This window comes from Orcinus orca, chromosome 2 (assembly GCF_937001465.1).
Source record: "Orcinus orca chromosome 2, mOrcOrc1.1, whole genome shotgun sequence".
NCBI classification, from domain to species: Eukaryota; Metazoa; Chordata; class Mammalia; order Artiodactyla; family Delphinidae; genus Orcinus; species Orcinus orca.
The window spans coordinates 119,270,448-119,297,505 of record NC_064560.1 but is presented as its reverse complement, the minus strand read 5'-3'; the positions used below and the strand labels follow the sequence as shown (position 1 = coordinate 119,297,505).

General features: G+C 42.4%; 1 protein-coding gene across 4 annotated transcripts in view; it reads right to left on the bottom strand.

Annotated features, from left to right (window-relative positions):
* RASGRP1 (RAS guanyl releasing protein 1) overlaps positions 1-27,058 on the bottom strand; it is an 86,729-nt gene that overhangs the window by 23,367 nt on the left and 36,304 nt on the right. For 3 of the 4 annotated variants that reach the window (XR_004485444.2, XM_004274015.4, XM_004274014.4), the window contains exons 3-7: positions 23,791-23,896; positions 7,693-7,755; positions 6,620-6,751; positions 4,541-4,694; positions 885-1,058 (exon numbers count right to left, since the gene is read on the bottom strand). Coding sequence is in view for 3 of the 4 variants with exons in the window: in XM_004274015.4 (XP_004274063.1) it covers positions 885-1,058; positions 4,541-4,694; positions 6,620-6,751; positions 7,693-7,755; positions 23,791-23,896 (629 nt within the window). In the remaining variant the exon portion in view is untranslated. Of the gene's footprint in view, positions 1-884; positions 1,059-4,540; positions 4,695-6,619; positions 6,752-7,692; positions 7,756-23,790; positions 23,897-25,746; positions 26,266-27,058 lie in introns of those variants that run through there. The other variant, XM_049706920.1, reaches the window with a different exon arrangement.

Sequence of the window (27,058 nt, the reverse complement as noted above, 5' to 3'; positions counted from 1 at the left end):
TATTGCAATTTTCTGTCCATTTCTTTCCTAAGGCTTAATTCCAGACCAGGAGGTCCTAAATCTAGCAAAGCGTCATGTCTTCCTCCTTTAGTTTCAGCTGGTCTGTGGACCACCCTCTACAGCAGTGGCTTCTAACACCCAAAGTACTTGTTTAACCCAAAGATTTCTGGACTCAAGTACAGATGTTCTGATTCCCCGGATCTGGGGTTGAGCTTAGGGATCTGTGCTTTAGTTAACATCAGAGCAGGTGGTCCATGTACCACACTTTAAGAAACACTGGTCTAGAACATCTAGAGATGAAAAAATATATCGTTCAGCATAATCCTTTATATCCTTCACCCCAAAGTAACCAGACTTTTATTTCTGAGGGCAACGCCAATGCCTATATAGGACAGTAACTGGGACAGAGATGCTAGAATCTCTGTGAAATTTCAAATATGTGTTCACAGTATCTGCTTTTCTCTTATCAGATGCCTAAACTCTGCCCCTCAAACACTAAACCCAGCCATTCAACACAACATGGGCTCACAGACCTAAATCAGGCTGGTCCAGCTCCACTAAAACCTGAAATTGCCCTTTCCTTTGCCATGTGGGCCACATTTGGTAAAACAATATAGGCTGGTAAGCATCTTCTGAAAAATGTTAAAGATCTAAACAGATCTAACCATATCCTGACCTTGAAGGTGGCCTGTAGGGCCCTCTCCGTACGGCCCTTGTGTGGGATGTAGAAGAGTCACCGTATCTAGATCTGGGGGCAGCTAAAAGTGCACAAACCCCACCTGGAGGTTCATGATGAGAAAGCAGCTCTAATGGATAGACTAGGCTGGGGGAAGAGGGGATAATTTACCTCTTAGCCCAGGCGCTAAGTCAATCCAGTCACTCACCTGAGCCACCTGGATGAACTTGATGAAGACTTCAGCTCGGAGCTGGGGGGTGGGGCGGCTGAGAACCATCAGTTGTACCCACTGGGAGATGCCGTTACACAGGGCAATGGACCGCTCCATGGTAGGGTTCTCCTTCACGCAGCTATTCACGAGGTAATTCTGATAATCGGAGAACTGGGGAAAAAGAAACTCATCAGGACTGCCGCTCCAGTATTCTGGGAGACCCGAGGGGCTTATTACCTCTGCTGAGTTGATGGCTAGAATCTGCTAAGGGACAGATGAGCTCTTGGCTTTCCTCTCCTGCAGACAAGGATGGTAGGAAGGACATCTTTCTTATTCTACCCACAGCATGGTCCCTCTACATCAAACGTCGTTAGGCCTAAATGGATGTGTACACATACAAGTTAACCCCAATATTATGTTGAGTAGATAGGGATAGTGCCCCTTTTCAATTCTAAAGAATATAGTATACAAGAAAAATCTCAGTACTAGTTCCAGCTATGTTGCTGAAGGTAAGGGGGAAAAAAAAAGATCATCTCACAAAATCTACTGTGTTACACACTCTTTTTCTCTCTCTCCTAGCTGTTTTCTTAACTTAAAAATGGGATAGGGCTTCCCTGGTGGCGCAGTGGTTGAGAGACCACCTACCGATGCAGGGGACACGGGTTCGTGCCCCGGTCTGGGAAGATCCCACATGCTGCAGAGCGGCTGGGCCCGTGAGCCATGGCCACTGAGCCTGCGCATCCGGAGCCTGTGCTCCGCAAAGGGAGAGGCCACAACAGTGAGAGACCCGCGTACCGCAAAAACAAAAACAAAAACAAAACCGGGATAACATCTGTCCTATTTAGGACACGGAATTGTTAATAAGATCAAACATGATAACCTGTGAAAGCACTTTAACTTTTCAAAGTACTACATAAGTGTGAGGTGGTGCTAACAAGATATTATTAACCTCATGATCAAACAGCCCTGTCTGGATTTCCCTCTATTCGCCAACTCGAGCAGCGGCGAAGTGAGTGGGGTACGTGACACTGGTTAGCTATTATTTGGGGACCACAGCTTCCCATTCACCTGGGCAATGGCATTCACTATGGCTGACGCTGAAACAAACAGCAGATGTGAAGCTGGAAATGTCTCAGAAGATCAGTGTATAAGTCATGACTGCAGCTACTGTGTCCCTGTCACAAACAATCCTTCTGCTCAAATAGTATAACAGAGGGAGGAGAGTTTGCTCTGCTCCAGTGCTCCCATGGGAGTTTTCAGTGCTGTTCCCCAGCTATTTCCAGCTCTCCATTTCTCAACTCTGCCCTTTGAGATCAGGTGTGACCACATGACAGTTTAGCCAGGAGAATGTCAGTGGAAGTGACGTGATGACCTTTTTTTTTTTTTTTTTTGCAGAAACAAGGGAACTGTTTTAATAATGATGTTTTATATTAGTAATACGCACATTCCAGAAATAAAGAAAAATCCTCTCGCTGGGACTGTATTGGAAAGAATGCTTTTCAGGGAAATTCTTTTAGGAAGCTGAGCACACTATCATTTCATACCCTAAAGATCTTCAGATATTTAGGAGTTGCTGATAGACGTGACGACTTTTGAGATAGAAGAGCCAGTGAATGATTGGCTATGTTGCCTTTCCAGGCTGCAGAGATCGTGGAGATCTATGTCAAGATGAAGCCTCGCACACCCAGGCTCTGAGCACCTGTGGTCAGCAGAGGCCCCTGTGTAGCAAGAGTGAAAAATAAACTTTTGCTTTGTTAGGCCGCTGAGATTGGGTGGGAAGGGTTGAGGGGGTTGTCATCAGCGTACACACCTTAGTCCTGCCTGACTAGTAATACACTGATGAGAAGATCTCATAACCTGAATAAAATGAATGCAAATTAACTGAGCCCCATTTTTCTGTGCTGTTTGCTGATGGGTGGAAAAATATGAGTAGACCAAACCTAATCCTTAAGAGAGACATATACAGCACAAATCTTACCGGTTCTAAGAAAAAGTTCCCCAATTCACTCCAGTGAATACATTTATATACCCCTCCCATTCGAAATGTAACATATTGAATCCACTTGTTTTTTAAAAGAATTATCTCAGTATAATTCTTCCCCCCTCCAAAGTATTATAATAATAAGCAGAAAATATCAAATGTCACTCAATTCATAGCAGAGATAAATTTCCCTCCCACCCTACGTGAGGAAAACTGTTTAGAACTGTGTAGGTAAAACAAAAAGATCCCCCCAAAAGTCTTCTACGAGGTGACCGTGACATTCAAAAGAAATGAAGGTTCAAGCTGATGTCTTCATTTGCAGCTAGAACCCTGCACCGACACTGGGGGAGCACTGGCGCAGAGGCCTTGTTCTGCACTGACTCTTCCCTTCCACCTCCACTGATCTGAGCCCTGGCAGGGAGCAAACAGCCCACAGGCCTGACAGAGCAGTCCTACCAGTTGGGCCCCAGTACAGCTCAGATTTCCAGTGTGATAAATGGCTCTTTTCAGTGTCCTTCCCCCGTGACACGAGAGGCACTGCCAAATGGAAACCCCCCAGGGGGAGCGGTCCAACTGGGGCCTGTGGTTCTGTCTGAGGGGAGCCAGTGAGGAGACTGGAGGTCGCCATGCAGATGAATGCTTGGAGACGTATTTCCAAATTGGGCTGGAGGGGGTGGGGAGGTTCCTGGCTGATTGGCAAAAGAGCTGTGTGAAAACAGGGAGGCTGTCAACATTATGGGAGAAAAGCTATAATAACCCCTGTAACCTGGTTTGCAGCTCTCCTTCCAAACACAAGCAGCCTCAATTAATTGGTGCTGAGTGACCGAGAGAGGCTTGTGATCCTGGTCTCAGCTCTGACTCTAATAAACTGTGTGACCTGGTCCAAGCCACCCCTGGGCCTCCATCACCTCAGCAGGGAACAGGTACATCTAAGAAATGCATCCAGCAACTAGGTAGTCTCTACTTTTAGAGCAAAGCTCAGAACTGTATCTTTCCATAGCGGTGGGGGCTGAATGGAGTCGTTTCTCAGGAAATCATATCGGCCAGTGAGGCTCTGTTGGCAAGTTCTCTTGTGTGAAGCTGGTGTTCTTTGGTATCACATATGGAGTTTCAGTGAGCAAGGTTTGTGTCAGCACAGTTTCTCTCTAGAATCAGGGGAGACTGCTGGGCCATGTCAGCACCACCTCAAGGGTTTAGGTAAATTCTGGGCTAGACCAGTAGCATCTGATTTATTTTGAGAATTCCCACAGCCATCCAAAGCCTATTCTAGAATGAATTCAAGTCCTCTTACAGGACTTAGCCTCATTTTTTGGGAGGAAAATTAAAAAAAACCATTCTGGAAGCCTAATGATTATCAGGAATAAAATTGTGTGTGTGCGCATGCATGTTGTGTGTACACTCACGTGTGCAGGGTACCATGTGTGCCCACAGTATTGCCACTTGAGCGAGTGGTGGGCTGAGGGAGGTGGGCTTGGAGGATGGGAGCGTGCAGCAAAGCAGGAGCAACAAACAAGGCAGCGTGTCCTGATTTTCCCAATGACACAGAGTGATGGGAAAGCCTACCAGCGCTGAGGGGGCCTCTAGGGTTAGGAGGTGGATGGCCTGTTGAATTCCTCTGCTTATTTTCAGAGATATCCCAGGGAAGCTTTTCTCCGGCCCCTCGGGTACATACAGATATCCTCCGGAAGGACTTGAACTCCAGGTAGGTAAGGTGCTCGGAGAGCTCTTCTGGTTCCAGATGGTCAAAGAGCAGGGAGACTTTTCGTTTCTTGCTGGTGTTCGATTTTATCCTTTGAGTCAGTTTCCTGGACCAGTCACGGGCATTGCTTTTGTGGGTAAAAATGAAACGGAGAAGACAGGGAAAAAGAATAAATCAAAATTGCTTTTTAATGCAAATAAATCCATTAACGCTTCCCACAAGACTATGCAAAGCACCGTTACCTAACTTTCCTTGGTCAAAGCAATGCATTAACAGTTTCCCCACATCAGTTTTTCCTACGGTGGCGACTAGGAAGCTTTGATGGTTTTCCTTGAGCCTTCTGAACGTGCCATGGGAACTGGGTAAAATGCATTTGTCTTAAGTCTGTGGGAAGGACAGAGTCTCGGGCATTGTTCACAATGTCCTGGCTCCTCTGTGTAGCCCTGGCAGGTCTGCTCTCTCCATGCCTTCTGTGTGTTTCCTCATCTCATGAGGGTGATGGGGACTCTATGTGGTTGGAAATCTCAAGGTAGTGGGGCAGTTTTCATGCCAGAAAAGCACAGAGAACCACAGAGAGGAGATGCCATGCTGGGTAATCATGTGTAGGAACAGGTGGTCACTCTGGGCAGACTTGTGGCATTTTCCTCAAATGTCCCCAGCCACTGAAATGACCAAGGAAGTCTAGCTAACCCTAGAGTTAGCCCCCCACACATTTTCTTGTAATCAATCCACGTGTTTCTTACTCAGTTTCAATTTCCTACACTAAGGAAGCAAAGAGAAAGGTAGCAGGCTGCAGATCTGTGTTTCCCAAACCTGTATTCCTGAGAACCTTGTCTCTTGACAAAAGGGTTCTGTGGTCAAATGAGTTTGGGAAATGCTACAAATTCTGCAGCCCCCTTAGCCAAAGAGCATATTACACACTCTGAGATGCATTGCAAAAAGGAAGTTCGACTCTCTCTTTCTCAAGTATATCTGGTCGGGCAATATCCCACTGACTAATTCCTAAAGAATATACCGTGGAAAATATTGGTAGAGGAAAGTCAGCTAGGGGTGTATTGGGATAAGGAAATCAGGGTTTGAGAACTGCCCTGGGCCCTGTGTGCTGCATTTAAAAAATGAAGACACTGTTACTGTAAAACCTTCTTTTATCTCTCAAGTTATTATAATTCTAAACAAAGTACAGAGAGTCCAACCCACTATGTAGATTTAATTGGGACTCTGACATGTGATTTGGAAATCATTTCCACACGGCCACGGCACAGAGCACTGAGGGCTCTCACAGTCCAGATTCTGCTCTGCCATTAACTCAGCTAGCTGTGTGACCCCAGAGACACAAGCCTTGCTGAGCCTGTTTCCCAGGACGTTGGATAAAATCATCTTGAAAATATGTTTCAGTCCTAGAATTCTATGTCCTAGGGATCTGTATTATTCTAAAACAAAGGGGCCACATTGTGAAAACCTTAGCATATGATGAGTGTACTCTCCTCTCCCCAGATTAGGACAGGCATTCATTTTTCCAGAGTGGGACCATCTCATAAATAAGAAATCCAAGGAATAATATGCAGTATTCCTGAGATCCTTTCTATCTCTGCATAGGTCTAAGTGTCTCTTGCAGAACTTTTTCGCCTACCGAATATGTTATAAACCCTTTGCTCGATCCATTTTCCAGCAGTCCCTTCCCCATTTATAAGTGCAGGGGCCCTCCAGGCGTTAGCTGCTGAAGAGGCACCAATTTAGTCACCACACTTTCAGTCTATTGGGATTTATACAAATTTTAGTCAATATCTGGCTTCCTGATTTCTTTTTCACTGAGACTTCTTTTTTCCTACTCTTGGATATTAGTCACGTACACCGTTATCACCAGGGGGCTTCTCTGCTTTCCTGCTACATGTCAAGCTTTTCTCTTTCATGAGGCCACCTGAACCTGCCTGAGGGCTTCTTGGGGTGGGTAGAGCAGACGTCACAGCGGGACGCAGAGCCTTGCTGAGCGGCCTGGGTTGTAGTACAGGAGGGAGGTGGTTTCGAAAGAGGCGTCAAAACCATGATACTCACATTTGAGTTGTGTCAATCAGGCGGCAGTGCAGCTCCTCGCCGTTAGCTTTCACCAGTTCCTGAAACTCTTCCATAGTGCTTGCCAAGCTGGCATCTATTTTAAACATGATCCAGAATTCTGTTATCCAATACCTACATGGTGGGATTTAAAAAACACAAGCCAAAACTGAAGCCAAGGACTCACATTGTGGTGGGTTCTTCCCGCAAAAAGGATTCAGAAAAAGACAGGGGCTGGTTTGTTCTATATTCCTGGGAATATAGAATCTATATTCTCTACACAGAATATAAGGAACTGGAGTAGGGGTGGGGGGAAGAGAAGAAAACCACCCACTGACAATCCTCTGCGCCCCACATATTAAATGCTATGCTTTGACAAGATGAATCATAATGAAGGAAGCCACTGCAAAGATTTAGGCACAACCATGTGTATCAGAGAGAATGATAAATAAGACAATGGCAGACAAACCAAACGTCCGAAGATTGGACAATGCATCTGTAAATTACACTTTATTATACCTCAGGATATTACATGGCCATTAAAAATAATGTTTACAAAAAGTTTTTAATGACTAGAGAAGATTCCTATGATTTAAAGTTAAGTGAAAACTATAGGATACAAAATTTTGTATGTATTTTGATCTCTACTATGTTAAAAAACCTACTTGGAAAGAGACAAGGGAAATATACCAAAATAGGTAGTTGGATATAAGTGATTATTACTACAGTTATATTCTTCTCTATATTTTCAAAGTGCTCTAATATGAGCTACATTACTTCTATACTTGGGAATAAAAACAAACAAAATAACCTTTCCCTTATGTCACTTGATACCAAAATGCTGTAAGGTTGACAAAAACATTGGTATAAAATATTAAGCTCAGGCACATCAGAAAAAACCGACTATGCTCTTTGAGGAATTTCCAGTACTAACAATTGCCCTTTCTGGTCTGTCCAGAGGTGTTGTATAGATGGTCAGGAAGGGAAAGGCAGGGAGGACAAGGAAAGAGCTAGAGTCTCTGGCTCTTTCATTTCACCCCACTCCACAAAGTCCCAAATGCATGCAGAAATGTTACCTTACAAAATAGCAGATCTTCAGGCAAAGCCCTGGTGAATTCTTTGCCAAGGCATCCTTATAGGTATGGCTGTGGTTAAGGGAAATGGAAGCCTCTGTTATAGAAACCAAACAACCTTTCATCTTTGCAAGTATTGCTAAAACTACCCTCCCTCCAGCCCCACAAATAGTTTCTTTTAATGTTTCTTCTCTCCCTGGCCATAGGATAAAACCAACTCAATGTGTGCAGCTGTATGCTTATGAAGGGCAAAGATGGTGACTTTAGCCCATGCTGAAGTTGCTTATGGAAGAAGGCCACAGCATCTCCTCTGCAGAAGTAGGAAGTCAACAGCACAGCAATGTCCCCACACAGGTGACCTGTAAGAAGTAAAGAAGGGGCAAGTGACCTCTGCCCATGCCCAAGACTAGGAGTCTGCTGGAGACAAGCTAAAAAGAAGAGCTTGTTCTTATCTTTTCAGCAACTGATAAAAAATCTGTGCATTGAATTAGAAGGAAGGAATAAATATTCAGATATATTGTAATGATAATCAAGGCAATAATAGGAAAATGATAATACATGCCTAGAAAATGTCAGTAGATTGATCTTACAGGTTGTAATAGCAAGTCAGAAAAAGCCATGTGAATGACCCAAATACAACTGGAGAGCACATTAAGGATCAATACCATTCGGAATATTCCACGAGAATGATGCCATTCTAAGAACAAGAAAGAATAGCAAAGTTTCACCAAGTTCACGCATCTCTAGAGATATATGGAAAGAATAAGTGTTTACTGTAAAGGTCATAGAAATGCAAAATCCAATCCAGTGACGAACCTGGGGGGTCCTACCCTCTTCCATCAACATACTGAGGAATCAGGCTATGTGGGCTGTGTGCCCCGCAAGACACTGCCCTCTTTCTCCTCTAAAAACCATGTCAAATTAACCACAATCCAGGGCTCCGTGAATTTCAGCAGGGCCCCTGAGAGGAATCCACTGAGCAGCCAGCAGATGTCTCAATTAACTGGGGCTGTGCAGTCTTCTTTCAGTGGCTATGCATATTTTAACCCTTGGAAAACTCAGACTTAAATATAGCAAAGTAAAAAACAGGCCAAATCATATTACTGATTTTTTTATTAGAAAGGGATCTATGCCTTTTGAAATCTTATATACCTGTAATGTTTAAGAGCATATTAGAACGAGAGTCTTGAAACTTCAATCTGGAATATACAATTAAGGGATTTACACTTGTGATTTTAAATTCAAATCTTACTAAGTTTATGCATAGCTTTGGAACATCTAAGGTAATGTTAGCTTTACTGTTTATAATTTTAATTTACTGAAGTTATAAAAACTATTTAGAATTCAGAAAAGCCTCTGAAGTATTTAAAAAATCTAAGATTTAAAATTACAAGTACATACCTATCAATAATTACTTTAAATGTAAATGGACTAAATCTTTCAGTCAAAAGACATGGAGTGGCTGAATGGATACAAAACCAAGATCCATATGTATGCTGCCTACAAGAGATGCACTTCAGATCTAAATAGTTAGACTCTTCAAGAAAAAAAATGGGAGGGCCCAAATCAATAAAATCAGAAATAAAAAAGAAGTTACAATCAATACCACAGAAATATAAAAGAAAGTAAGAGATTACTACAACCAGTTACATGCCAATAAAATGGACAACCTAGAAGAAAGGTACAAATTCCTAGACATGTACAATCTTCCAAGACTGAGCCGGGAAGAAATAGAAAATATGAGCAGACCAATTACCAATAATGAAATTGAATCAGTAATTAAAAAAAAACAAAACAAAAACAAACTCGCAGCAAACAAAAGTCCAGGACTAGATGGCTTCACAGGTGAATTCTACCAAACATTTAGAAAAGAGTAAACACCTATCAAACTATTCCAAAAAACTGCAGAAGGACCACTTCCTAACTCATTCTACAAGGCCAGCATCGCCCTGCTACTAAAACCAGTCAAAGATATCACAAAAAAAGAAAATTACAGGCTAATATCAGTGATAAAAATATGATGAACATAGATTCAAACATTCTCAACAAAATATTAGCAAACCAAATACAACAATATATTAAAAGAATTATACACCATGATCAAGTGGAATTTATCCAATGAATGCAAGGATAGTTCAATATCCACAAATCAGTCAGTGGGATATACCTCATTGACAAATTGAAGAATATATAAATAAAGAATAAAAATCATATGATCATCTCAATAGATACAGAAAAGGATTTGAGAAAATTCAACAATTTATGATTAAAAAAAACTTTCCATGATGATGTATAGAGGGAACATACCTCAACATAGTAAATGCCATATATTATAAGCCCACAGCTAACATCATACTCAATGGTGAAAACTGAAAGAATTTCTTCTACGATCAGGAACAAGACAAGGATGCCCACTCTCACCACTTTTATTCCTAGCCAGAGCAATCAGACAAGAAAAAGAAATGAATCCAAATTGGAAAAGAAGAAGTAAAACTGTTACTGTTTGAAGATGACATGATACTATACATAGAAAATCCTAAATATACCACCAAAATACTACCAGAGTTCATCAAAATTCAGTAAAGTTGCAGGGTACAAGATTAATATATAAAAATCTGTTGCATTTCTATATACTAACAAGGAACTATCAGAAAGAGAAATTAAGAAAACAATCCCATTTAAATCACATCGAAAAGGACAGAATATCCAGGAATAAATCCAACTAGGTAAGTAAAAGACCCACAGTCAGAAAACTTTAAGACACTGATGAAAAATATTGAAGATGACAGAACAGATGGAAAGATATACCATATTCATGGATTAGAAGAATACCGTTAAAATGACCATACTACCCAAGGCAACCTGCTGATTCAATGCAATCCTATCAAAACACCAATGGCATTTTTCACAGAACTAAAACAAATAATTCTAAAATTCTATGGAAAGAAAAGTCCCCAAAGAGCAAAACAATCTTGAGAAAGAAGAACAGAGCTGGAGGTATCACACTCCCGGACTTCAGACTATACTACAAAGCTACAGTCATCAAAACTGTATGGTACTGGCACAAAAACAAACAAGTAGATCAATGGCACAGAATAAAGAGCCCAGAAATTAATCCACACACTTATGGTTAATTAATCTAAAACAAAGGAGGCAAGAACATACAATGGAGAAAAGACAGTCTCTTAAATAAATGGTATTGTGGAAACTGGACAGTTACATGCAAAAGAATCAAACTGGACTATTCTGGACACTATGCAAACTGGACACTATGCACAAAAATGAATTCAAAACTGATTACGAACTTAAATGTAAGACCTGAGCTGCCTGGAAGCAGAGAGGCAGCATATCCAAAGGGCTGCCTCCATAGTGTGGAGTTCAGGAGTTTGGAGAGCCCTTTGGGGGTCCCAGTTTTACCTAAGAGATGTCAACTTGAGAGTGTGCTGAACTTCACCTTATGCTCCCATATCACGTGTAGTCATCAAAGTGTTTTCTCTGTGGTTTGGCAGACATTCTCAGAGGGGAATCAGGAAGATGGTGGAAGAGTAAGAGGTGGAGATCACCTTCCTCCCCACAGATACACCAGAAATACATCTACACGTGGAACAACTCCTACAGAACACCTACTGAACGCTGGCAGAAGACCCCAGACCTCCCAAAAGGCAAGAAATTCCAGACATACCTGGGTAGGGCAAAAGAAAAAAGAATAAACAGAGACAAAAGAATAGGGACGGGACCTGCACCTCTGGAAGGGAGCTGTGAAGGAGGAAAGGTTTCCACACACTAGGAAGCCCCTTTGCGGGTGGAGACTGCGGGTGGTGGAGGGGAAAAGCTTCAGAGCCACGGAGGAGAGCATAGCAACAGGGGTGCGCAGGGCAAAGCGGAGAGATCCCGTCACAGAGGATTGGTGCCCACCGGCACTCACCAGCCCGAGAGGCTTGTCTGCTCACCCGCCGGGGCAGGCAGGGCTGGGAGTTGAGGCTCGGGCTTCGGTTGGAGCGCAGGGAGAGGACTGGGGTTGGCGGCGTGAACACAGCCTGCAGGGGGTTAGTGCACCACGGCTAGCTGGGAGGGAGTCTGGGGAAAAGTATGGACCTGCCGAAGAGGCAAGAGACTTTCTCTTCCCTCTTTGTTTCCTGGTGCGCGAGGAGAGGGGATTAAGAGCTCTGCTTAAAGAAGCTCCAGAGACGGGCGTGAGCCGCGGCTAACAGTGTGGACCCCAGAGACAGGCATGGGATGCTACGGCTGCTGCTGCCGCCACCAAGAAGCCTGTGTGTGAGCACAGGTCACTATCCACACCTGCCCTCCCGGGAGCCTGTGCAGCCCGTCACTGCCAGGGTCCTGGGATCCAGGGACAACTTCCCCGGGAGAACACGTGGCACACCTCAGGTTGGTGCAACGTCCCGCCGGCCTCTGCCACTGCAGGCTCTCCCGCATTCATACCCCTCCCTCCCCCTGGCCTGAGTGAGGCAGAGCCCCCGAAGCAGCTGCTCCTTTAACCCTGTCCTGAGCGAAAAACAGACGCCCTCCAGCAACCTACACGCAGAGGCAGGGCCAAATCCAAAGCTGAGCCCCAGGAGCTGTGCAAACAAAGAAGAGAAAGGGAAATCTCTCCCAGCAGCCTCAGAAGCAGCAGATTAAAGCTTCACAATCAACTCGATGTACCCTGCATCTGTAGAATACATGAATAGACAACGAATCATCCCAAATCAGTCCAAATTGAGGAGGTGGACTTTAAGAGCAAGGTTTATGATTTTTTCCCCCCTTTTCCTCTTTTTGTGAGTGTGTGTGTGTATGCTTCAGTGTGAGATTTTGTCTGTATAGCTTTGCTTTCACCATTTGTCCTAGGGTTCTATCTGTCTGGTTTTTTTTTCTTTTTTAAAAAAATTTCTTAATTATTTTTTATTTTAATAACTTTATTTTATTTTATCCTACTTTATTTTATTTTATCCCCTTCCTTCCTCCCTCCCTATTTCTTTTTCTTCCTTCCTTCCTTCCTTCCACTTTCTTTCTTTCTACTTTTTCTCCCTTTTATTCTGAGCCGTGTGGATGAAAGGCTCTTGGTGCTGCAGCCAGTAGTCAGTGCTGTGCCTCTGAGGTGGGAGAGCCAACTTCAGGACACTGGTCCACAAGAGACCTCCCAGCTCCACATAATATCAAATGGTGAAAATCTCCCAGAGATCTCCATCTCAACACCAGCACCCAGCTTCACTCAACGACCAGCAAGCTACAGTGCTGGACACCCTATGACAAACAACTAGCAACACAGGAACACAACCCCACCCATTAGCAGAGAGGCTGCCTAAAATCATAATACGTCCACAGACACCCCAAAACACACCACCAGATGTGGACCTGCCCACCAGAAAGACAAGATCCAGCCTCATCCACCAGAACACAGGCACTAGTCCCCTCCACCAGGAAGCCTACACAACCCACTGAACCAACTTTAGCCACTGGGGACAGACACCAAAAACAACGGGAACTACAAACCTGCAGCCTGCAAAAAGGAGACCCCAAACACAGTAAGATAAGCAAAATGAGAAGACAGAAAAACACACAGCAGATGAAGGAGCAAGATGAAAACCCACCAGACCTCACAAATGAAGAGGAAATAGGCAGTCTACCTGAAAAAGAATTAAGAATAATGACAGTAAAGATGATCCAAGATCTTGGAAACAGAATAGAGAAAATGCAAGAAACATTTAACAAGGACCTAGAAGAACTAAAGATGAAAGAAGCAACAATGAACAACACAATAAATGAAATTAAAAATACTCTAGAGATGGGATCAATAGCAGAATAACTGAGGCAGAAGAACGGATAAGTGACCTGGAAGATAAAATAGTGGAAATAACTACTGCAGAGCAGAATAAAGGAAAAAGAATGAAAAGAACTGAGGACAGTCTCAGAGACCTCTGGGACAACATTAAATGCACCAACATTCGAATTATAGGGGTTCCAGAAGAAGAAGAGAAAAAGAAAGGGACTGAGAAAATATTTGAAGAGATTATAGTTGAAAACTTCCCTAACATGGGAAAGGAAATAGTTAATCAAGTCCAGGAAGCACAGTGAGTCCCATACAGGATAAATCCAAGGAGAAACATGCCAAGACACATATTAATCAAACTATCAAAAATTAAATACAAAGAAAACATATTAAAAGTAGCAAGGGAAAAACAACAAATAACACACAAGGGAATCCCCATAAGGTTAACAGCGGATCTTTCACCAGAAACTCTGCAAGCCAGTAGGGACTGGCAGGACATATTTAAAGTGATGAAGGAGAAAAATCTACAACCAAGATTACTCTACCCAGCAAGGATCTCATTCAAACTCGATGGAGAAATTAAAACCTTTACAGACAAGCAAAAGCTGAGAGAGTTCAGCACCACCAAACCAGCTTTACAACAAATGCTAAAGGAACTTCTCTAGGCAGGAAAAACAAGAGAAGGAAAAGACCTACAAAAACAAACCCCAAACAATTAAGAAAATGGTAATAGGAACATACCTATCGATAATTACCTTAAATGTAAATGGATTAAATGCTCCCACCAAAAGACACAGACTGGCTGAATGGATACGAAAACAAAACCCATATATATGCTGTCTACAAGAGACCCACTTCAGACCTAGAGACACATACAGACTGAAAGTGAGGGGATGGAAAAAGATATTCCATGCAAATGGAAACCAAAAGAAAGCCGGAGTAGCAATTCTCATATCAGAGAAAATAGACTTTAAGATAAAGACTATAAGAGACAAAGAAGGACACTACATAATGATCAAGGGATCGATCCAAGAAGAAGATATAACAATTGTAAATATTTCTGCACCCAACATAGGAGCACCTCAATACATAAAGCAAATACTAACAGCCATAAAAGGGGAAAGAGACAGTAACATATTCATAGTAGGGGACTTTAACACCCCACTTTCACCCATGGACAGATCATCCAAAATGAAAATTAATAAGGAAACACAAGTTTTAAATGATACATTAAACAAGATGGACTTAATTGATATTTATAGGACATTCCATCCAAAAACAACAGAATACAAATTTCTCTAAAGTGCTCATGGAATATTCTCCAGGATAGATCATATCTTGGGTCACAAATCAAGCCTTGGTAAATTTAAGAAAATTGAAATTGTATCAAGTACCTTTTCCGACCACAAAGCTGTGAGACTAGACATCAATTACAGGAAAAGATCTGTAAAAAATACAAACACATGGAGGCTAAACAATACATTACTTAATAACGAAGTGATCACTGAAGAAATAAAAGAGGAAATAAAAAAATACCTAGAAACAAATGACAATGGAGACATGATGACCCAAAACCTATGGGATGCAGCAAAAGCAGTTCTAAGAGTGAAGTTTATAGCAATACAATCCTACCTTAAGAAACAGGAAACATCTCGAATAAACAACCTAGCCTTTCACCTAAAGCAATCACAGAAAGAAGAACAAAAAAACTCCAAAGTTAGCAGAAGGAAAGAAATAAAGATCAGATCAGAAATAAATGAAAAAGAAATGAAGGAAACGATAGCAAATATCAATAAAACTAAAAGCTGGTTCTTCGAGAAGATAAACAAAATTGATAAACCAGTAGCCAGACTCATCAAGAAAAAAAGGGAGAAGACTCAAATCAATAGAATTAGAAATGAAAAAGGAGAAGTAACAACTGACACTGCAGAAATACAAAAGATCATGAGAGATTACTACAAGCAACTCTATGACAATAAAATGGACAACCTGGAAGAAACGGACAAATTCTTAGAAATGCACAACTGCCAAGACTGAATCAGGAAGAAATAGAAAATATGAACAGACCAATCACAAGCACTGAAATTGAAACTGTGATTAAAAATCTTCCAACAAACAAAAGCCCAGGACCAGATGGCTTCACAGGCGAATTCTATCAAACATTTAGAGAAGAGCTATCACCTATCCTCCTCAAACTCTTCCAAAATATAGCAGAGGGAGGAACACTCCCAAACTCATTCTACGAGGCCACCATCACCCTGATACCAAAACCAGACAAGGATGTCACAAAGAAAGAAAACTACAGGCCAATATCACTGATGAACATAGATGCCAAAATCCTCAACAAAATACTAGCAAACAGAATCCAACAGCACATTAAACGGATCATACACCATGATCAAGTGGGGTTTATTCCAGGAATGCAAGGATTCTTCAATATACACAAATCAATCAACGTGATACACCATATTAACAAATTGAAGGAGAAAAACCATATGATCATCTCAATAGATGCAGAGAAAGCTTTTGACAAAATTCAACACCGATTTATGATAAAAACCCTGCAGAAAGTAGGCATAGAGGGAACTTTCCTCAACATAATAAAGGCCATATATGACAAACCCACAGCCAACATCATCCTCAATGGTGAAAAACTGAAAGCATTTCCACTAAGATCACGAACAAGACAAGGTTGCCCACTCTCATCACTCTTATTCAACATAGTTTTGGAAGTTTTAGCCACAGCAATCAGAGAAGAAAAGGAAATAAAAGGAATCCAAATCAGAAAATAAGAAGTAAAGCTGTCACTGTTTGCAGATGACATGATACTATACACAGAGAATCCTAAAGATGCTACCAGAAAACTACTAGAGCTAATCAATGAATTTGGTAAAGTAGCAGGATACAAAATTAATGCACAGAAATCTCTGGCATTCGTATACACTAACGATGAAAAATCTGAAAATGAAATCAAGAAAACACTCCCATTTACCATTGCAGCAAAAATAATATCTAGGAATAAACCTACCTAAGGAGACAAAACACGTGTATGCAGAAAATTATAAGACACTGATGAAAGAAATTAAAGATGATACAAATAGATGGAGAGATATACCATGTTCTTGGATTGGAAGAATCAACATTGTGAAAATGACTCTACTACCCAAAGCAATCTATAGATTCAATGCAATCCCTATCAAACTACCACTGGCAGTTTTCACAGAATTAGAACAAAAAATTTCACAATTTGTATGGAAACATAAAAGACCCCGAATAGCCAAAGCAATCTTGAGAATGAAAAACAGAGTTGGAGGAATCAGGCTCCCTGACTTCAGACTATACTAGAAAGCTACAGTCATCAAGACAGTATGGTACTGGTACAAAAACAGAAATATAGATCGATGGAAAAGGACAGAAAACCCAGAGATAAACCCACGCACATACGGTCACCTTATCTTTGATAAAGGAGGCAGGAATGTACAGTGGAGAAAGGAGAGCCTCTTCAATAAGTGGTGCTGGGAAAACTGGACAGGTACATGTAAAAGTATGAGATTAGATCACTCCCTAACACCATACACAAAAATAAGCTCCAAATGGATTAAAGACCTAAATGTAAGGCCAGAAACTATCAAACTCTTAGAGGAAAACATAGGCAGAACACTCTGTGACATAAATCACAGCAAGATCCTTTTTGACCCACCTCCTAGAGAAATGGAAATAAAAACAAAAATAAACAAGTAGTACCTCATGAAACTTCAAAGCTTTTGCACAGCAAAGGAAACCATAAACAAGACCAAAAGACAACCCTCAGAATGTAGAAAATATTTGCAAATGAAGCAACTGACAAAGGATTAATCTCCAAAATTTACAAGCAGCTCATGCAGCTCCGTAACAAAAAAACAAACAGCCCAATCCAAAAATGGGCAGAAGACCTAAATAGACATTTCTCCAAAGAAGATATACAGACTGCCAAGTAACACATGAAAGAATGCTCAACATCGTTAATCATTAGAGAAATGCAAATCAAAACTACAATGAGATATCATCTCACACCAGTCAGAATCGCCATCATCAAAAAATCTAGAAACAATAAATGCTGGAGAGGGTGTGGAGAAAAGGGAACCCTCTTACACTGTTGGTGGGAAAGTAACCTGATACAGCCACTATGGAGAACAGTATGGAGATTCCTTAAAAAAGTAAATATAGAACTACCATATGACCCAGCAATCCCACTACTGGGCATATACCCTGAGAAAACCATAATTCAAAAAGAGTCATGTACCAAAATGTTCATTGCAGCTCTATTTACAATAGCTCAGAGATGGAAACAACCTAAGTGTCCATCATCAGATGAATGGATAAAGATGTGGCACATATATACAATGGAATATTACTCAGCCATAAAAAGAAATGAAATTGAGCTATTTGTAATGAGGTGGATGGACCTAAATTCTGTCATACAGAGTGAAGTAAGTCAGAAAGAGAAAGACAAATACCGTATACTAACACACATATATGGAATTTAAGAAAAAAAATGTCATGAAGAACCTAGGGGTAAGACAGGAATAAAGACACAGACCTACTAGAGAATGGACTTGAGGATATGGGGAGGGGGAAGGGTAAGCTGTGAGAAAGCGAGAGAGTGGCATGGGCATATATACACTACCAAATGTAAAATAGATAGCTAGTGGGAAGCAGCCACAGAGCACAAGGGAGATCAGCTCGGTGCTTTGTGACCACCTAGAGGGGTGGGATAGGGAGGGTGGGAGGGAGGGAGATGCAAGAGGGAAGAGATATGGGAACATATGTATATGTATAACTGATTCAGTTTGTTATAAAGCAGCAACTAACACACCATTGTAAAGCAATTATACTCCAATAAAGATGTAAAAGAAAAAAAAAAAAGTAAGACCTGAAACCATAAAACTTATAGAAGAAAACATAGGTATATGATCTTTGACATCAGTCTTCATAACACTGTTTTTGGATATGTCTCCTCAGGCAAGGGAAACAAAAGCAAAAATAAACAAATGGGACTAGGGCTTCCCTGATAGGACAGTGGTTAAGAATTCTCTTGCTGGTGCAGGGGACACAGATTCGAGCCCTGGGCTGGGAAGATCCCACATGCTGCAGAGCAACTAAGCCTGTGTGCCACAACTACTGAGCCTGCACTCTAGAGCCCACGAGCCACAACTACTGAGCCCGCATGCCACAACTACTGAAGTTTGCGCACCTAGAGCCCATGCTCCGCAACAAGAGAAGTCACTGTAATAAGAAGCCTGCACACTGCAACAAGGAGTAGCCCCTGCTCGCTACAACTAGAGAAAGCCCGTGTACAGCAACGAAGACCCAAGACAGCCAAAAATAAATAAATAAATTTATTAAAAAAAACAACCAAATGGGACTATATCTAACTAAAGCTTTCGCACAGTGAAGGAAAAGAAACCACCAACAAAATGAAAAGGCCACCTACTAAATGGTGAAGATATTTGCAAATGATATATCCAATAAGGGGTTAATATCCAAAACATACAAAGAACTCATACAACTCAACATCAAAAAACCAACGTGATTAAAAAACTGGCAGAGGATCTGTACATACATTTTCCCCAAGGAAGACAAATGGCCAAAAGCCACATGAGAAGATGCTCAACATTACTAATCATCAGGAAAATGCAAATCAAAACCTCAACGAGGTATCATCTCACACTTGTTAGAATGGCTGTTATCAAAAAGACAACAAATGACAAGTGTTGGTGAAGATGTGGAGAAAACAGAACCCTTGCACACTGTTGCTGTGAACATAAATTGGTGCAGCCACTATGGAAAACAGTATGGAGGTTCCTCAAAAAATTAAAAATAGAACTACCATATGGTCCAGAATTTCCACTCCTGCGTATTTATCTGAAGAAAACAAAAACATTAATTAGAAGAGATATATGCAGCCATGTGTTCAATGCAGCATTATTCACAATAGCTAAGATATGGAAGCAACCTAAGTGTCCATCAAGAGACGAAAGTATAAAGAAGATGTGGTACATACATATATACACATACACATACACACACACACACACACACACACACACACTGGAATATTACTCAGCCATAAAAAAGAATGAAATCTTGCCATTTGAGACAACATGGATAGACTCAGAGGGTATATGCTAAGTGAAATAAGTCAGATAGAGAAAGACAAATACTGTATGATTTTATTTATATGTGGAATGTGAAAAAACAAATGCACAAACATAACAAAACAGAGTTATAGGTACAGAGAACAAACAGGTGTTTGCCAGAGGGGAGGGAAGTAGGGGGAAGAAAGAAATAAGTGAGGAAGATTAAGAGGTACGAACTTCCATTTGCAAAATAAATGAGACATGGGTAAGAAATGCACCGTATGGGGAATACAGTTAATAACTATGTAATATCTTTGTAGGGTGACATATCCGTAACTAGACTCATTGTGGTGACCAGTTTGACATGTATAGACATATCAAATCACTGTTATGTAACAGAAACTAACAGTGTTGTAGGTCAATTATACTTCAAAAACGGACAAAGAAACAACAAACATAGAAAAACAGATCAGATCTGTGGTAACCAGAGGCAGGGGATGGGAAAAAGGGGGATTGTATGAAGGCAGTCAAAAGATACAAACTTATAAGATGAATAAGTACTAGGGATGTAACGTACAACATGATAAAAATATAATGAACACTGCTCGACGTTATACATGAAAGTTGCTAAGAGGGAAAATTCTAAGTTCTCATCACAAGAAAAGAAATTTAAATTTCTTTAATTTTGTATCTATATGAGATGATAGATGTTCACTAAGCTTATCATGAATCACACTTCAAACCTTAAACTTACACAGTATTTTATGTCGGTTATATCTCAATAAAACTGGAAGAAGAAATAAAATTCATAATTATAGTTTAAAACCATTATTCCAATTAACCAAACATTTTTCAAGGTTCCTTAAAAGTGCCTGGTGGGACATTCTAGACTTATAGGAAGAACAGTAAGATTTGCAAGCTAAACTTGAACCCCTAAAGAAAAACTATGGCTGTGAAATTCGTACGTTTCATAAAATGACTTTAACTTAAAAAACCTAAATTTTGATATATTTACTGTTATAAAATCTGTCCCTGAGAGCACCAAAATCAAACAGAAACACAAAACACAAAACACAAAACACACACACACACACACACCCCCAAGAACAAAGGTAATCAATCCAAAAAATAAGCCCAGGCAACTGGCAAATTTCATGAAGTGAATGGTTCCAATGCTTGCCTTTCTTTGGACATAAAAGGGAGGAGTGAGAATGACATGACTTTACATTTCTCTTTACATTTCTTTATACCACATGGGTAAGAAAATGCATCCCTTTGGTGCAAAGAGATTCAAGCATAAGGCACATTCTAGATAAATACGTCTTAGAGTCTATATTTTTATTATTTGATCTAGTTGTTGAAAGATTTAACTTCTTCCTTATTTATGAGGAAGGCACACACACACACAAAAAACCCACTTTTCTTTTAAGACAACTGGGTGGACATAAGAATTAACATGGTGCCTTTCATCGTGGAGTTTATCTTCCTTCTGTTTGCTCCCTACCCTTCTCTTCACACGTCCGTTCCCCAGCACACAGTGCCAGGTGCCATCCAGGAAGGCAGAGCTTCTCAAGGTCGCAGAGCCCTTGTGCCACAGCGGAGGCAGCCTCGAGCAAGGCAGGCACTGCTTTCTCACGTGAGGAGATGAAGCAAACAGCAGCACACGCAGGCCAGTAATCAGGGGCTCAGGCATCTGCTGACCTGGGGTAATCGTCATTGTTTGCTGCAAGCTTCAGGCTCCACATCCTCATGGGCAGTGCTGTGGCCATGAAGTACCAGGGCAGTTCTGGCTGTACTTCTCAGGCATCTGAACTATTCAAAGCATGTTGTTAAATTTTTTTTCTCTCTCTAACAATGGAAAAACAGGAAACAAAAGGAAGCCATCCGAGCTTCTTTAACTGACAGGTAAAAGGAGCCATTCCAGTCTGGTATGTTGAGACGTTCACCGTGGAGGGGAAAAGGTTTCTGAGGGAGCTGAGGATAGAGCAGGAGGGGCACACTGGGCCAGCCTGTGGAGGGCCATTTCCTGGCAACCGAGGAGCTGCCATTACCCTCTATTTGCAGAGGCTCTGGAGCATGGCCTGCCTGATTCGCTTCTCAGGAAAGTAACTGCAGAGGTGGATAAACGAGGGAGAGGGTAGCTGTGAAGATGAGAAGCCCAGGATGGGACAGAGGCTGGGGAGAGAGACCGTGAGGGCCCAAACAAAGGCAGAGACATGGGAATGGAGAGAAAAGAGTCATTTCTGATGCAGGAACCCTGAGATTGGGTGACAGACTCTGTAGGTGAAAGACAGGGAGGACTGTGAGTGCTTTGATGTTGCCGCTTTAAGACCATCGGATGGGCAGCAATACCATGAACTGAAACTGAAAATACAGGTATCAAAGCAGAACTCATAGTAGTAGTAGTTGAGGTGGTGAGTTAATGAGTTAAGTTTTAGGCATATTAGATTGCAGTGTCTGCAGGATAAAGTGGTACAAACGTTAAAAAAAAAATGGTTTGGGTTAGAGAAATATGGACTTGAAAGACCTCAGAGGAATGGTGGTGGAAATCCTGGTGGGAAATCACCCAGGGGAAGTGCAGCGAGAAGAAACCAGGATGTTATCCCCATCTCGAGGAGGCACGCAAAGAAGAGGCTGGATGGAGAGGTGGAGGATGGCAGCCCAGGAGGAGGGAGAGCCGGGAAGGTGCAGTTCCCAGGGCCCTGGAGGGAGTCTGGAGAGGCAGGGGGTGTCAACAAGGCCTCTACACGGACATCGCTGTAAACAAGGGTGGAAAGAAAAGCCACCAGGCTTGGCAGCTAGGAGGTCACTGGTGACATCAGAGGAAAGTCTGAGTACAGGGGTGGGGCCCACAGTCGGGTTAAGGACTGAGTGGGAGTTGAGCGATGGGAGAGAGTGAGTGCGGACTATTTTAAGAAGTCTGTGCATCACATTTCTAACCCTATCAATGGAATGAAGGGGAGGCAGGGTTGAGAGTTTATTTTTAGGTTGGGGAGACTTGAATGTGTTTTAGGCTGAGAGGCAGGTGCCCCTGAAGAGGCAGGGTTTAGAAGGACAGGAGAGAGGGGAGATAACTGATAGAAAAAGATTCTGTGAGAGTGGAAGGGAGGATGGGGAGGAAGAGGGCTCTGCTGTCACCATGGGGGCAGGTACCCGGCGGGGCACCAAGACAGGCGCCCCAGGTACAGCTCAGTCCTTAGAGCAACAAAATTTTTTCAGCGAGGAGTATTTAATCACTGACATTGTTTAGAATTGCTGGTACGTGGAGTTAATAAAAAGTAGACCAACTCTGAGTCTGTTTTATTACGGTTTTAAAATTCTCTGCAGGCCAGACATCCAATTATTACCTGCACCTCTCATCACGTGGACCCCTCCCAAGGTTGCACCCTTGGAATGCCACTGAAAACACCTCCTCTGAGATGAGAGGTAAAGGTTTATGAGTCACTTTAGAGAAGAGATTCAGTCTTTACGTTTTTTTCTGTGTGCCATGAGATGAAAAGGAATGGCTGAGGAGAGTGGTAAAGGATTAGAACAGCTACAAAGCATGACTCAGTGCCAGGGACCTGGGCTTCAAGGTGCTAAACAGTCTCAGCCCACCTACAGCCCACAGTGTCATCAGTCATCAGGGAGAGGGAGAAGGCAGCCGTTTTCTCCACCCAACTCCATTCACACCCCCAAGAGAAGGTTAGAATCCGGCAGGGTTTGCTTGGCACGTAGCCAGTGCCTCTGCCTAAGCAAAAAGGCACCAGCAGACTCTCCAGATGCTCTGGCATCAGAAAGCGCTCTTCAGAACCTGAGGCAGGCTGAAGAATTGGACAGGAAAGCCACAGTGCAGTTTATCACTTGAGTCATGCTTGCACCCTTGTCATTTTGCATGGGATAAATATGAATTTTGATTAATCTACAGGAAAACGATTTTTCACTAGCAAGAACTAACAAAGAAGACTATGTTTGCATGTTGATTTCTTTGGCCTCTTCCCAGAGCAATCAGCATCAATAACATTGCCTCGCCCAACAGAAGATACACACACATACATATGCGCACACACACACATGCACACAGACACGCACACCGTGCCATGAAAGGACATATGAACCCATTAACCACTCAGGGTTATGCCAAAGCAACCAAAGTGAAAGCATCCTTCCAATTTCAAGACACTGCTGAACGAATCCCACGTGGGGACCGCCAGGCACTGTGCTAAAGGATATAGAGTGATAACTTTTTGGAGCAGTTCAGCAGAGGAAATGAGAATTCGGTGCATGGTCAGCAGGACTTGCAACAGTTGGTTACTTCGACACAGGTTTCCGTCTGCATCTGAAAACATAAAGAGCAGCTTCTGAGCGAGGCCCCAGAGAGGAATTAGTTACCTGGTGGGACACCTGCCAGCCCCCCATCACTCCCGGTGGAAGACCAGAGGACGGGCTCTGCAGGCCCAGCGCCCTGCCCCCACTGACTCTGACACCACACATCCATCCCTCCGTTCTTTGCTTTTCTTTATCCTCCAGCTGCATCCTCCCCAACCCCAAGTGTCCGTTTTGAGGCTCATTAACCACGCTGCCAGAAAGGTGGTAGAATCGTGGGGAAAGGATAACATTTGCACCAGTACATGCGAGTCTCTGTTGAAAGCAGAAGCAGATCCAGGCTTTGTGATGCCTGAAAGGCATATAACGGGGGAAGGAGGAAGTCCTTTCTGGGGTCAGAGGGAAAAAAGTTATAGTCTTACCAGATTACAGTTAAAATACCTTATTCTTGCAAGTTTTACAAAAACATATGACCACATGAATACATTTCTAGGGCTGCCCCATGGCCTTGGAAGTGGGCTCATGCACACGAGGGGCCCTGAAATGGAAGCTTCCTTAGTTTTATGGGCAGTGCGCTCTGGATGGGAATAAAGGAGGAAGACTATGGGCAAACATGACTTTTGGAGATTATGGGTGGGTTACAAGTACCCATGATGATTTGTATCAAAGATCATGGTTAGCTCCTTACTTGGGTTTTGCAAATCCTGCTGGTACCACATAACAAGATGCATTCCATACAATGGCATTGGGTGCAAAGATTCCCCATGGAGTGGTTTTCAAAATCTTTTCACATTTACGGCATGAAGTGTTAGGGGCTGTGCTGGTTATTCACTGCAGATCTAGTCTCTGTCCTTCACCATGGACTGCATCACCAGGCTCCTTGCTAGCCAGCTTCCAGTTGGGTTCAGCCATTGGGATGTATCGGCAAGAGATGGGAGGAGAGAGAAGTAGGTACTTCTTTCTCCTTCCCTCTCTGCTTGGCACTACTTCCCTGTAGCTACAGGTCTCTTCAATGAGTGATCACGCTGCTTGGTCCCTCTTTGAGGGCTCTAGCGCTCACTGGGATCTAATACTATATACTAATCTCCCTTTTGACCCTTTGCTGCTGAGGGTGGTAACGACTTCTGGCTGTTGATAGTCTCTGGGTGCAGCATCTCTTAATTCCACTCTCATCTCTGTAAGTAGGCCCCCATCATTAAAGTGTCTTCACTTAAACAAACCATGTGAATTCTGTTCCCTGCTGGGAACTTGAATGATTCAGGGGAAAATACCTAATGAAAGAATATACATGGATTCTTGTATCATTTGCTAGCTCTTTAAAGCACATTATACAAAAGGGGTTATCATTTTCATTCTTTCCAAGTATACCAAATGGTAAATGAAGGACATAGTGCATTTGGGCTCAGGATTCAGAAGTTCTGGCTCACTCGCAGATGATGAGTTAAAGTCATAGCTCATTGAGAAAATATAAGCAAACGCGACAAGATCGCTCACCTTCCCACCGCCAAATCCACCAATTTACCCACATTCTATTACTCTTACTGCCTGCCTTCCTCTATTACCATGGAAGGTACTTCACAGGTCAATGCTTCCACTGAGCTCTGGGTCTCCTTTTTCTCAAGGACACTGACACTGTCTTTGTCCACGTTCTCTCCTCCAGTATCAACTTTCCTCTTTCTCTCGCCTGGTTTACTTCCACTGGCATTTAAGCACACCCCAGAATCTCCTATTTAAAACGAAATGAAATAAAACAAAACCTGAAACTCTAGGCACCTCTCCATTCTGTTCCCCTTTTCAGCAAAACCTCAGTCATCAATTTCTCATCTCCCATTCCCTTTCATCCATACCATTTTTGACTCCTACCTCTCTTTCTTTTGTTGTTTTTTTTTGCGGTACGCGGGCCTCTCACTGTTGTGGCCTCTCCCGTTGCGGAGCACAGGCTCTGGACACGCAGGCTCAGCGGCCATGGCTCACGGGCCCAGCCGCTCCGTGGCATGTGGAATCTTCCCGGACCGGGGCACGAACCCGTGTCCCCTGCATCGGCAGGCGGACTCTCAACCACTGCGCCACCAGGGAAGCCCTCTCCTACCTTTCTTATTCCACAAAATCTTTTATTTTCAAGGTCTCCAATCTTTTATTTTCAAGGTCCACATTGCCAAATCCAAGGGTTCATGCCTCTGTCCTCATCTTACTTTATGACTTGAGTTGCATTCAACCCAACCCAACCCAAGCTGACAACTCTCTCCTCCTTCCTGGAGCATTTTCTTCACTTGGCTTCCACAACATCACACTCTCTCAGCTTCCCTCTCCAGCTCTTGTTCTGTCTCCTCTTCGTTTGCTGAGCTTTTAAATGTTACTGTGCTCTGTGGCTTAGTCCTCCCACTTCTTTTTTTTTCTAACAATTTTCAAAGTCTAAAACTTTTTAAGTTTTAAATTAAAAAAATTTAACTTCTTTCTTCTAGGTAGGGGAATTAATCTAGTCGTTTGGCGAAAATACCATTGATATGCTCATGACTGCCCAACAGACATCTTCAGCCCTGAGTACCGAATTCTTATGTCCCACATCCTACTTGGCGAATCCACATAGATGTGTAATTTCTGACTTAACTCATACAAACAAAATTCATGACCTCTGCGTCCCCTAATTCACTTCTCCTCCATTTTTCCTCATCTCAGGAAATGGTACCACCAGCCATCCTCTCAGTTACCCAAACAAAAAACCTAGTGGTCATCCTTCATTTCTCATTTTTCCTCACATCCAATACATTAGCAAGTCTTGATTCTACTTTCAAAATACGCCTCAAACCTCTCCATGTTTCCCCATCCTTGCCATCATGCTGTGTAGCCATTACCACGATGACCTAATTGACCTCCCTGTTTTCACTCTTATCCACTTACCCACAAACTGCTCTTCACACAGCAGCCAGGAGTGAGCTCCTAAAACCCATAAATCAGGTCATGTGCTTAATACGCTTCAATGGGTTCCATTATACTTGTAATAACACATGGACTCCTTGCTACAGCCAACAGAGCTCTACATGTTCTGGCCCCTGTTAGCCTCCCACTTCATTTCATACCATATTACTCCTCTCTATACCACTGTTTATACCTCGAACGCTCCAAGCTTATTCCTACTTTGCATTTGTTATTTCCGTCAGTGTGGCCTTTCTTCCCT